The sequence below is a fragment of the Colias eurytheme genome, chromosome 13 (genome assembly GCF_061535395.1).
Source record: "Colias eurytheme isolate Ceu_HAF_F1 chromosome 13, ilColEury1 Martin Lab GWU primary, whole genome shotgun sequence".
In the NCBI taxonomy this organism is placed as follows: domain Eukaryota; kingdom Metazoa; phylum Arthropoda; class Insecta; order Lepidoptera; family Pieridae; genus Colias; species Colias eurytheme.
In genome coordinates this window covers 9,692,798-9,706,397 of record NC_142992.1, presented here as the reverse complement: position 1 = coordinate 9,706,397, position 13,600 = coordinate 9,692,798, and the positions used below count along the sequence as shown (strand labels likewise).

General features: G+C 32.7%; 1 protein-coding gene across 2 annotated transcripts in view; it reads right to left on the bottom strand.

Moving 5' to 3' along the window:
- Frl (formin-like protein) overlaps positions 1-13,600 on the bottom strand; it is a 75,092-nt gene extending 61,492 nt beyond the window's left edge. For both annotated transcript variants that reach the window (XM_090108367.1, XM_090108368.1), the window contains exon 1: positions 13,256-13,600. In XM_090108367.1, the coding sequence (XP_089964493.1) occupies positions 13,256-13,408 (153 nt within the window). In that variant the 5' untranslated portion in view covers positions 13,409-13,600. The remainder of the gene's footprint in view (positions 1-13,255) is intronic.

Genomic DNA, 13,600 nt, shown 5'->3' with positions numbered 1-13,600 from the left:
GTAGGTTCTACGCCCAGCATACTCACCTCAGTGCGCGAATATCGAACGAGCTATAGGTATAATTTACGTCTCAAAAAATTGTGCTTGAAATAGTGCCCAATATCAGTCCAATTTTTGCTTGACTTTTGACTTAGAAAACCATTAAATTTTAATGTAAACTTCTACATACTAACGTAAAACGGGGTACAGTCGTCGACACATGTTTTTGGACAAAAATATTAAACTTTCTAATTGTAGATTTCATATTATTGGAAATAATTATGGTATTTTCTCACATGTCAAAAACTTTCGATTAAATGCAAAATAATCGAAAGTTAATGAAGTCTATTACCACAGACTACTATTACTTCATTGCATTGTGTGTTTGTCTGAATAAAAACCAGTAGAATTGGAGGATAAAACCAGGCCTCCGCAGAAGTAGGTATATAAATAGGTATTTGAGATCCAATTAGATAAACAAACAAGTTACATTACGTTATTATGTGTGTACCTACCTACATCAAACCTTTAAAAAAGTAACTAAGTAGGTACCCATTTTTAAAACTTCTTAAGCATGTCCTTAATTTTAAGTGTACAGTGTCATATTCAACGTAAAAATGAACGTGTTTTTGTAAAAAACAACTCGCTTGCTACCTAGTTTTACAGTGCAATTAATGAATGAGTGTAAAATCAATTTAGTTAAATGCCACTATTATAAATTGAAATATACTTACTGATTTGGGTGCAGCTCCTATATTGATTACGTACTAGATACACAATTTTATATATTATATTTAGGTAATAATAATATATATTTTACATTTAGGTAAATAATGACATCACCAACACATTGTTTGGTTTTGCAACCCACTATGTAGTCAAACTCAAAAGCCGGCGTTATTATAATGATGTGCGACGAAGTAAACATACAAAGAAACTGAGAAGCGCTTGTTCGTTTCGATTGCTTTGTGACACAAAATGGACCCTTATCACCTTCAAAATACAGATCAGTCTTGTCTAATAATCGTAAGATGTTAGGGCAGCGCCATCTAGTATTTAAACATAAACATATTCATTTGCGTCGCGGGCGCCGCGCGTCGTAAGCCCCATACCTATTGACCGTACGTGCATCCATTACTGCCACACTATATTGAACTTTATCACATGAGGAATACAGGTCAATTCCGTAAACGTTGTGGTACCGTCCTTGATCCGGAAAATGATTATTTTGAATAATTTTGTCAGTTGTAATGTAAGCATTAATAACAGCAACTTTATTTTTCATGCATGATTTACTTCATTTGATATCTTAATCCTTCAAGCGCCGTGATCTAGACAAAATAAATAAAATCATTGTTCCTAGCTACCGGGGTCCCATGCGACGCGCGAAGGCTTAATCATATTATTATAAAGTATTATTAAAATAATGTGTAATTAATAATATTGCGATTCTAAAGTAAATACTCCCTTACATAGACAATTAATAATTTACTCAAGACAAAAATTGTTAGAAAGAAAGTTAATAATATTGTATTCGACTGTACTCAATGTAATGTATGTAGAAGTTTACAATCAAATTTAATGGTTTTCTAGGTCAAAAGTCAAGCAAAAATTGGACTGATATTGGGCACTATTTTAAGCACAATTTTTTGAGACGTAAATTGTACCTATAGCTCGTTCGATATTCGCGCACTGAGGTGAGTATGCTGGGCGTAGAACCTACGCCCAGCATACTCACTGAACGAAGCCTAGTAACTCCGAAGTTATTCGAGCACTGTTTTTTCTTTTTGGGCACCGTTTGGCACTATTTGGGAACTATTTTTTGAAGTATGAATTATGTTTGAAGCGTATACAGATTCTCCGGACGGAGGTGAGTATGCTGGGCGAAACCTTCGTCCAGCATACTCATCGAACTATGGCTATAACTTCGCAAGTACAAGAGCACTATTTTTTTCCTTTGGGCACTATTTAGCACTATTTCAGAACAGTTTTTTGACATTCATGAAATATCAGGATTGTAATACTCACCATGGTGAGTATGCTGGACGAAGGGACACACAAAGTGCAGTGAGAACGTCAAAGCGTATGCACTTCATGTGTTCCCAAAGGATGCACAAGGCTGGGCGGCACATGTGCTGTGACGTCATCGCCAGTCAGCTGTGAGACGATTGTAGTGTTCTCTGGCTATGCGTGTTAGTAAGTAGCTCGTGTGATAAGACTTTATGTATGTCTAATGTTCTGTGTTATGTATTTCCCTTGAAGTATTACGTACATATGTGATTCAAATAATCCACACTTAATATTATAAATGCGAAAGTAACTCTGTCTGTCTGTCTGTTACTCAATCACGCCTGAACTACTGAACCAAATTGCATGAAATTTGGTATAGAAATATGTATTTTGATACCCGAGAATGGACATAGGCTACTTTTTACCCCGGGACATAGGATAGGTTTTATCCCGGAAATCCCACGGGAACGGGAACTATGCGGGTTTTTCTTTGACTGTGCGGGCGAAGCCGCGGGCGGAAAGCTAGTTCTTAATATTTTGGTAATGTAAAGCAGAATCTTATTGCGTAGTGTTTTATGTAGCGTTTCTGTTGAGTTGGTAAATCCCGTAGTTACCTAATTTAATTAAATTTATTTTAACAATGAATTGATTATTATGTATGTAGACAATCTGTTATTTCTACTTACCTAACTAACCCTATTGCAAATAGTCTAGACACCCTAGCAGTTACATTAAGCATACTTTTATGATTATGTACACAGTTATAAATACATTGATCAATCAAGAAACCACATAAGTACATAGCAGAATTAATACTTCTATTACCTACATAGAGTTATAAACAACACATTACTAGACGCGCCCACACCGATATCTTTGCGAAATCACTAACTACATAGTATAAAACAAAGTCGCTTTTTCCTGTGCTTTTTCTGTCCCTATGTCCCTATGCATGCTTAAATCTTTATAACTACGCAACGGATTTTGATGCCCTTTGTTTTTTAATAGATACAGTGATTCAAGGTAGGTTTTAGTATATGATTTATTAGGTTTTAGACAAATAGGGCGAAGCCGCGGGCATAAAGCTAGTAGTTATAGGTAATCAACACATTAACTAGACGCGCCCACACCGATATCTTTGCGAAATAACTAAATAAACGATTATGAAAGTGTGTCAATCTGTCCTTTAATCTGTGCAGCGATAAAAATGTCAATTACACCGTTGTCGAACCGAAGACATTTCGCTTTGCGGTGGTATATTGACATTTTACGGGAATCGGCACACTTGTGCATTGAGCATAAAAAGTCAAGTGGAGCCGGATAGGCTTAATGTATGTGCTATAAATGACAGCATGTACAAACTATATGTATGTATACAGTATATGATGGTAGGAAATTGATTCTCGCCGTTTTTATTTGCACTGTAGCGGGGTGCGTAACAACAAACAAAGTTTGAACAAACTGTGATAAAAGCACGCATGTCTATGTGTACTTAGAATATACATATCGGATGATATAATTTAGCAACTTATCAAGCAATTCCAAAAAAAAATTGGAATTTCTTAATACACAGAAAATCGCATGTAATTTTATATACTTACACGGTGTTAAAAAATACATTTTTTTGTTATTAGTAACAACACAATACGCAATACTTTCCCCACCACTAACTAAGATCATTTCAACATTTTTTACATCTACCTCTAAAAACCGAACACCAAATTTTTCCTCTTTTCTCCCATTACACAAACACCTTATCCATAAAGTAAATGAGACTAATTCATATAATTCATCAGTTCACGGCTCGTTAGTTGCGACTGTATTAATTTCGGATCGTGTTAAAAGCCGATGATCGTCACGGCATGATATTTGAGGCGTGGGAATACAATTTACATTGGGTAAGTAGGTATTTGTTTTTTATTTGTTGTGTGATTGGTGAAGAATAGCGTATTTAATTTCGTTTAATTTGTTGGATTTTTGTTTTAATTATATTTTGAACGTTTTATACAAGTATTGTTAACGAATTACATTCCTATTTCCTACACTAAGTATTATATTTTTAAAGCTATAACATACAACCGGGAAAGTGATAGACTATAGCCTAGCATAAAACAAAGTCTATATTATATATCATATTATTATACTGACGCAAGCAAACTTCACGCATACGCGATACAAAAACTACATGCGAATAAAAAAATCACTGAATCACCATACGAAGTGGCACAACGATCGTTTAACCAAAACATCGAAGCACAAGTTCAACGACCTCCAAATCCCGATAATTAAACTGAATCTTAACTTGACGGGGCATAAAAAGTTATCGATGCGCCCGCGCCGAACATGTTCTATTGTAATTTGTTACAACTGTAATAACATTACGTATAATTAATTGTACGATTTAGTTTATTCACATTACGGTTTGGTAGAAGATTTTGTTATCAATGTGTTTCATAGTATAAATATTACGGTAAACTGTGCTTCTAAATCGTTAGTAAGTACATAGTTTTCATGTAGGTATGTCTAAAGGTTCCTATTTGGTTCATATATGAAACAAGCTTTCCCGGCAAACGCTGTTTTGCCTTTCTCTTATCACTTAGGCGTATGAAAAAAAGATTTTTCTCGATTTTCAAGACTTACCCGATACTCACACAAAATTTCATGAGAATCCGCCCAGCCGTTTCGAAGGAGTGTGGTAACTAATTGTGACACGATAATTTTATATATTTAGAAAAGAGAAGAAGATATGGTTCTAAAGGTGGCAATCATCCCTGTTTCTACAGTACATAATATGGGTTAGTACAGTGGGTTAGTAAGACGACCTTGTGCGTCGCGCGTCACGGTGTACGCACGAACGTTGTTACACGCCGCTCTTCACACCTAAGTCACTTTATATCTGTGTGAACAATGTTTGGTTGGTATTAAGGAAAATGGAATGTAATTAAACCCCGATTTTTTTCCCTATTTGTCAGCGCTCGAAGTTACTCTGGACGGCGGAGGTGGAGTACCATTTATTTAGAAAATATTACACGTTATCTTAGTTAAGTCTACCATACCCAAACTCAACTCAAAAAGTAAAAAATGTATCTGTGTATCGACTATCGATGTCTTACTAATGTCATTATTGAACCGTTTGCCCCGGCTTCACCCTGATTAACACCGCTTTTGTGTAAAATTGCGTATGTTACTCAGAGAACAGCAAAAACTTCTACTGTGGCACAGAATACTCAATAGTAAGTAGTAACTAAAACTGTGGTTACAAATCTTTTAAATTTTTAAAATCTATCGACTCATTTTTAAGTTTAGTAGGTATGGTATATCATGAAACAATAAAGAATCATCTTGGTTTAGAAGTACCCTTATAAATTGCAATATCCAGCAGTAATAAGATAACACTTGAATATCTGCACTATTCATATTGGATGGTTCGTAACTAGTATGGTATTATAGTATCTGTGGTTCGTAATATCCGGTAATATCGACTGGATCTGCTTCCATTAATCTTACGACTGGCATTGTGGAGTGACCACGCTTTTAGTTCATAGCGGTTATTTTATTTATGAATTTTTTGCATATTCAATTCATAGATTTATGTTAATTAGTTTTTAATGCATCAATTAATGCTGCTCTACTTAAATTAATGGTAGATAAAATATTGTTAATTTGGTAAATTTGCAATTCCTTGAATCTCAAATCTGTATTCTGTATACATAATTCATTTAAAATCTGATGAATATAAAATAAAATAAGTTCTTTCGTTAAGTGCCAAAGACCCCTATCGTATGTGGACAAATTATATTAATTTATATTATCTTAGATTCATTTTTAAATTCGAAAAACGTGGTAAACTATGTTACACAAACATATTAATTATGTCAACACAATGTAATTTCTATTTGCTCGTTTAATACAAGTATATTAAGGGTCTATACGTCTCTCTAATAAATAAAGAAGAGCCACCCTTATTGCTCTACAAAGTACCAATATTCATATAAGAATTTCCAAGTATATCCAACAACCTTCTAGTACACATATTATACAAAAACAGCACATCAACCGAACCGCGTACACACTAGCGGCTGCATTCCACAACACCTATGCCGCGGCTACTGCGCATAAATATTTTATACCTAATTACATTCCCGGGTGAATCGACGCGATTGTCCGATAGACTGTTTTGAGAAACGCTAGAGTAATATTACATAGTGTGGTGGTTGTTTAATTACGTCGTAATAATTATCGAATAAAGCAACTTTGTATAAAACCTATAAAATAAATTTTATGTCATTCCGTATCTTATGTTTTCACCATGAAAAATGAAAAAGAGATAGGTTGTACATTTAATCGCTGACTCAATAATATTAGTTAAGTTATAAACTAAGTTCAATTCATATTGAACACAATAAATAAACCCGAAATGATTTTTTCCACAGATATCAAACAATAATAAAATACAAAACCTAATGTATCTACATCTCCATACACTAAGCAGCTAATATCCCACCGAAGATGATAAACAGCCCAAAGCCGCGAGTGCATTACGTAATGCGTCAAAACACCATTGCTCGCATACACAGCGGTTATACCCATTACCCACCTACATCTACCGGCCACTATAGTCTATACTCTATATCTATTATCTAACGCGTCTGCAAGTTCCATGGTGCATTGCGGTGCAGATTCCCGATTCGATATAACTACAACATATCCAATCGATTCAACTGTACGTTTCGTTGAGATCGTATAAAACAATAATCGATTAACATTGTTATCTTTATCTACGACATTGAATTGTAAGTATTGTAATGGTATCAAGTGTTATTTAAAAGTAATTGCATTTGAAATACGTATATTACTTTTAATATGCAATTTACTCACCATTTTGTGTGGAATGTTAATAATGGATAGATAATATAATAATATGGCGATAACTAAGAAATACCAATACTATTACATTCTTATTCATTAAGTGTAATTATATAACATAAAGTAACTTTTAAATGCCATACAACAGACAAAAACAATAAGGAAACGGTTCATTTCACTTTATTGCACTGATTGAATTGTGTCCCATCCGATTCAGCAACTGTACATTATACATGTAATCACTAATGTATCTACATGTATTATGCATACAGCTCCATAAATTGTACATCTACTTCGATAATAAACAAAAGTACCTATATCACAATCTTAAAAACAAGCTCGTAACCAAGTAAATATTGCCACATGCCCTCTACGGTCTACCTAAAATATAATTTAATACAACACAAAATAACTACACATTACGAAAGATGCAATAAACCTTCAACTTTTAAAGCTGCAATATTTGTAACCTCGGCTCATCCACGTCAAATATCGTTTCGAGTCGTAGTAAAGTCGAAAAGCCCATTACATTGAATTAACCAAGAGGTGCTATATCAAAAGCAATCATCGACCGTCGAGCGCTTGCATAATAAAACGCAATTAAAACACGCGATCCGACGTCTACACTCTACAGACTACAGACTATAGCTATACAGACTATAAATAGCGAATAATATTGTGAATGATAAAAATCTATGGTCCTTCGAGGACTTAACCAACTTGTATTACAAAAACAAAAGTCTGTATCGGTGGTTTTGTATTTATGCATCTACGTGTTTTATAATATTTAATATGTACGCAATATGCATGCTAGGGCTGAATTAGTCAGTCGGTTAAATAAATTACAATCGCATGAGCGTAGTTTATTTCAAGGCTGTCAGAAAATTTTATTTGTTGCTTCATTCTAAAGTTTTCTTTCCAACATCTTGCTCCTTAAGTTATAATACACATAGGAAATTGACTCTCGTCTCTCACCCTCAACAAACAGCACATAGCAATAGCAAATCAGTATAGCATTCTAAACAAAATTATGCATGCAACTCGATTGCAGCTAACATTGATTGAATATATGTAAAGTGTAAACCTTTTATGCACTAGAGGAACTTTCAATCTAATGCATTTTAAATGCAGGAAGCACATTGTGATCAATGTATGAATCAAATTATTTATTAGCAGAGGATTTACCGTGTTATATATTAAAGAAAAATTTTGCATTATAAATTCGGAGTAACAACGTAAGTATACAGTATTGAATTGAACACATAACTTTAATAATTTCTATTGACATTGAATTCAACTAATTTCCCGTTTTATTTTTAAAAATTTATACCGGCCATTTTACTCATTAGGTTAAGTACTTTCGATATCAGTTTAAAGTTTTTTGTTATCTGTAATAGTTATGGAAAAATCGCCTGTGCACACTTAACGATTACACCCTGTATATCATCACGCTAAGACCAATAGGAGCGGAGCAATGCGGGTGAAACCGCGGAGCACAGCTAGTCTATAATAATATGTAAGACGATTATGACTAAGAACATAATGCCTTATGCAGTTTACAGCGTAATGAAGAAACCTTTACCTTGTAGTGTTCAACTCGTAATAAATTACCTCGAAGTTTTTTACGATATGACGTTGTTAATTGAAATACTTTCAGTAATGTTTGTTATTAAGATAACAATGTTGTAATTTTTTATTTATGCACACAACATTTCGATTTCATTTGCATGAATACTTCTTTCTATAAAATGATGTACTTATTCTTTAAATTCTTGACTTGATACAGAGTCCAATACGAATTAATATTTTGCACGCCTCTTGAGGTGGGTACTACTGTCACTTCGCGCAAAACATCTGATTTTTCAAACTTAAAATGTCTTTATGTATCATACATTGCACTTGTAAGATAATACATACACACACATATTAAGAAAAAACACTATTTTTAACATTCATGATATTTTTGATGTCATTTTTGTTATTTAAACTAGTTAAAAAACAGTTTAAAAAAGTTCTGTCTTGGACGTCCGTGTGTCTGTATGTGCGGAGGATTTTCTTGTTAACACGATAGCGACCGAAATACTTTACTAATCGAGTCTTTTTTTTCCCTTACGCTTGAGTATGCTCAGGAATTCCCTTTCATTTTTCAGGGTCTGATTCGATGTGGTTTAATTGTTATTAAATAAACAAAAATAATAATTAATAAATAATTATTAAAAAAAAATTATGAGGCGTGCACTTTTGGATTTTCCAAATTATTTTTATATTATATTCATTATTCAGTTGATTCAGTGCATTCGTATGTAGCAAGACCTAGGTAAGCATTATGAGAAATTACTCCTATAAATAATTTACGCATGCTACAACTAGGTAACCACATAATTTTCACCATGATAATACCACCATGAACGACCTATTGGTTAATACAATAGTGGCGTGCAGCCAACCATGTCACCAAAGCATGTCAATTATTATGTGCAAACGTATACACATCGTCGCGTTGTAATTTTGGCATAAATCATGAGCTTGTTACAAGCTTTTATTTGCATTTTAGGACAACATTTTTGTTGTTGCTGTCTGCTTTCAGATTAAAGAAGTAGAAATAAAGGTTGAGGAAGAACAATACTCTGCAGTAATCCTGAAAGTATCATCACAGATCCGTATATAATATCATGATGTGGCCTGAAGTTCGAGACTCTTGCCCCTTACATTACCTCCTATACAGTAGAATGACGCAGTAGAATAAAAACAGTTTGTCCCTAAAGAACACGACACATTATCTCCATTATTCAAACCAACCAACTGCTTGCAAAATACGAATTAACTTGTTCTCGTTACCTACAACAGTTCCCTTCCTGATTGCATTACGGAGGTGTGCGCGCACCTTTATCTAGGATCAGCGCCCAACGGTAAATCGTAACAGTGGCATGATCATGCCTTGGATTAGTCTGTCACTAGTAACTAATTGGCATCTTACTCGAACGCGAAACCAAAGAGATCTGGAGAGTGGAGTGAAACCTGTTTTTTGTTCGCTACTGTATACTTGTAAGGTTACACTGTACACTTTAATCGGACGAATTTATCTTTTTATTTTGACTTTCTATAGAAATGCTTTTCTTTGAAACGTGCAGTGGGTTACGAAATCGCTTTCACGTGATAATTTTGTCGCTATTATAGCATATTATTATTTTCCGTTACAATATAATTCAAAATACAGAATTCATTCTATCTAACTAGCAATGAATCAGACATTGTACTGAAGTCAAACCAACTTCGTTGATATGATCATTCTTTAACAGCATTACTGCTTATTACAGCTTATTCAGCATAATTAATAAAGGTATAGGTACTTAGATAACTAATACAATAAGCATATCAAAAATATGCATAAAATTTAATTAATCACTAATTGCAATATAAAAACTAACATTTCTATATTAAACTTGAGATTTTGCATTCATATTCACCCTTTTTATGAGTGTCGAGATAGGGGCATATTAATAGAACCACCAAGGTCAGTCTGACTAACCGTGAGTCACTAACAGGAAACATACAAATAAATAACAATGGCTAAAACTATTTAAATATTCACAATATAGTGTTGAATTATTACAGAATATTATTACTATTAATCATGTTTAATTTCAAGTGGATTAACTTTGTTTTTAATAATTTATAATATTTTTAATCTTGAAGTATAAATTGTTTTTATTGTCTTTTTTCCTCAGTAGGATAACTTTTTGTCATTGTAATTTTATTAGATTTTTTAAAAATTCACGTACATATTTTCAAATGATAAATAAACATTGTTACGGAACTATGTAACAATATGTTTATTTATCATTTGAAATCTTAATCAGGACTACGACTTTTCCAATACTACACTTAATCAGGTATCTCTCAGTCAACTATATTCCAAAGTAGTTAGTTTAAAATTTGAACGAATTTAACTAAAACTAATTGAAGTCAAGGTCATAGTTTAACCCTATTTCTCAGCAGGTCAGATGACGAATGCTGGACCAAATTACACCAATTTGCCTATTACAATTGGTTAAGTATCCAGCATCTCAGTGTTTCCTGTTCATAATGCTACTTGATGATTAAGAAGCCTGTTATTTTGTATTAAGTCACACTTTAATATATAATATGTACGTATATTATGTATGGGTTTGCATGTTGATTTGCAAGTGTTAATTTTAGTTAATTGTATCCTTATTTGCCATAATCTATACTTAATATTATAAAGCTGAAGAGTTTGTTTGTTTGTTTGAACGCGCTAGTCTCGGGAACTACTGGTCCGATTTGAAAATTTATTTCGGTGTTAGATAGCTCATTTATCGAGGAAGGCTATAGGCTATATATCATCACGCTACGACCAACAGGAGTGGAGCCACGGGGGTAAAACCGCGCAGCAGTGGGTTATATTTTGATAAAATTATTTCAATTTCTTATATGATAGTTTATAACATTGAACAATGTCTGTAACATTAAATATATTTTTATTTTATTCATTTTAATACACATTATATCGTAAGATATATTAATTTAAACCATAACATTTGTTATGTGACATTATAGTAACTGATTATTTAGCTATAGTTTTAATAAAACTATTGGACACAATATGTTAACTGCCTTGTGTGCTACTGTAAATAACTGACCTCTAGATTACATATGTTATTTCAAATTAAAACGAACTAAGCGTTATTTGATAGTGTTATCAAATAACATGCGTAACACATGTTTATTAGTTACATAAAGAGCCATTATGTATGCAAATTAATCCTATTTAAATGAATGTATGAAACATTATGTTGTAATAATGACCTTTAATTTTATGTTAATACTTTTTACCAATGTAAGTCACAGTGAAAATAATATTTTTGAATTTTTTTTTATTGGGAACAGGGAAGCGCTTGACCACAATCTTGCCTAATATTAAGCTGAGATGTGGTCTAAGATGGAATGCGCTTCCCTAGAAGATACCCGTACACTCTACGCTTGAAGACCCCCATATTGTACTTGTCTTTAACACAATAATAAGATTACATTTTCTTTCCATTGTTGATTCTTAAATATTTATTACCATTTAATTATCAGCATTTACAACAATAATTTAAAATAGGAAATAGAATTGTATAGAAACATCTTATAAAGAATATTCAGTCATCATTAGAACATTTATCGAACCCCTTAAACGATTGAACAGTATAAAACTAAGTTCAGATATTCAATACAATCAGTGAACACACTATTTCTAAGTATACAAGCACAGAGATAAAGACAGGAAGTTGTATTCAAGCCCAACTGCTCTCATTCACCACTATTGATAAGATATTACGCAGGAAGACATTTTGTGATCGGAAACTGTGATCTAGAAAGAGCAAATGGACGGGAAGATAGTTCATAGAATAGTATGTTTTAGGGTATGTAGTTAACTTATTTAAAGGAAGTAAGCTTTTTAAGTGTATATAGAAGTTACTACGAATATATATTAAAAGTTAAGATATATTCTACTGATCCAACTACATACTCTAAAACATAGAATATTATGTTTTAGAGTACATACTTTGCCTTTAGAATTGAAAAGCTTTTTAAGATGTAGATAGAGTACTTACTACAAATATGTATTAAAATTTATAAGAAGTCATTACATACAGAAATTAAAAGTGAAAGGAAGCGTAAAGAATGTTGATTTTAAGGTTCTATGTACCTACATGGCGTACACCATAAGATAAACATAAAATAATAACATACATATAAAATAATAAATAATATTATTGTTGTAAATTATAAGACTTCATAACACTGATTTGCAAACTGCATTGTGAACTATTACAAAATAACATATTGTAATTACCTAATTATTTAAAATATATGATTTCAATAGAGCCTCGGTTATATATTACATATATTATTTACTTTATTTACTCAGTTGATAAGATTTACGTAAAATAATAAAATTCTTTTGTAGATCAGAATTATTTTTGTTTAAATAAATAAAGAATAACATTGTGAATTTCCACCACAATTTAAATTTTAAACGCTTCATTTTAACCAAGGGCATTAACGAAAAATTGACATTAATAAACTCATACACTTCCAATTGAACTAATTTCATTGACCTTCCATGTTTGTTAGCGCAGTGTGCGCTTCGGTATAATTTCATCATTTCTCAATTAAAATAATTGTTTTCTAAAAGACAACATACAATTTTTGAATAATATACAATTTTAAACAGAACTTCGTTACAGGTACATGAATTTGGACCAATATTCGAACAATATTGGTCCAAATTATAAAAAATTATAAAAATTATAAACATCCGATACTGTCCATAATGTTAACATTCGTGTTTGTAAACAAAAATGCCGGTTACTGTAATAAATCAAAAACTCACCAAAACTTTGATAAATCTATTCTCCAGTTCATCTCTATCGGGCATCGGAGGTTTAGTCCGATTTCTTGTGGACGGCTGCCGTACATGGTGGCTTTTTGTTGTTCCCACCGGTCCGTCCAACATCGTTTGTTCCCTGGACGTAATTAAACCCATTTTACACTACACTGGCTAATCAAACACTCATCACGATTTGATTAGGTCATTTTTATCACAGATTGCAACACAACTTCATAGAAATCTAGTCACATTACACGTTCAAAACAATCACGATTTATTGTACCGCACTGGACAAAGCAAAGGCGAGGCACATCCGCACGCGCACAAACGTTTTTCGATAAAGAATAA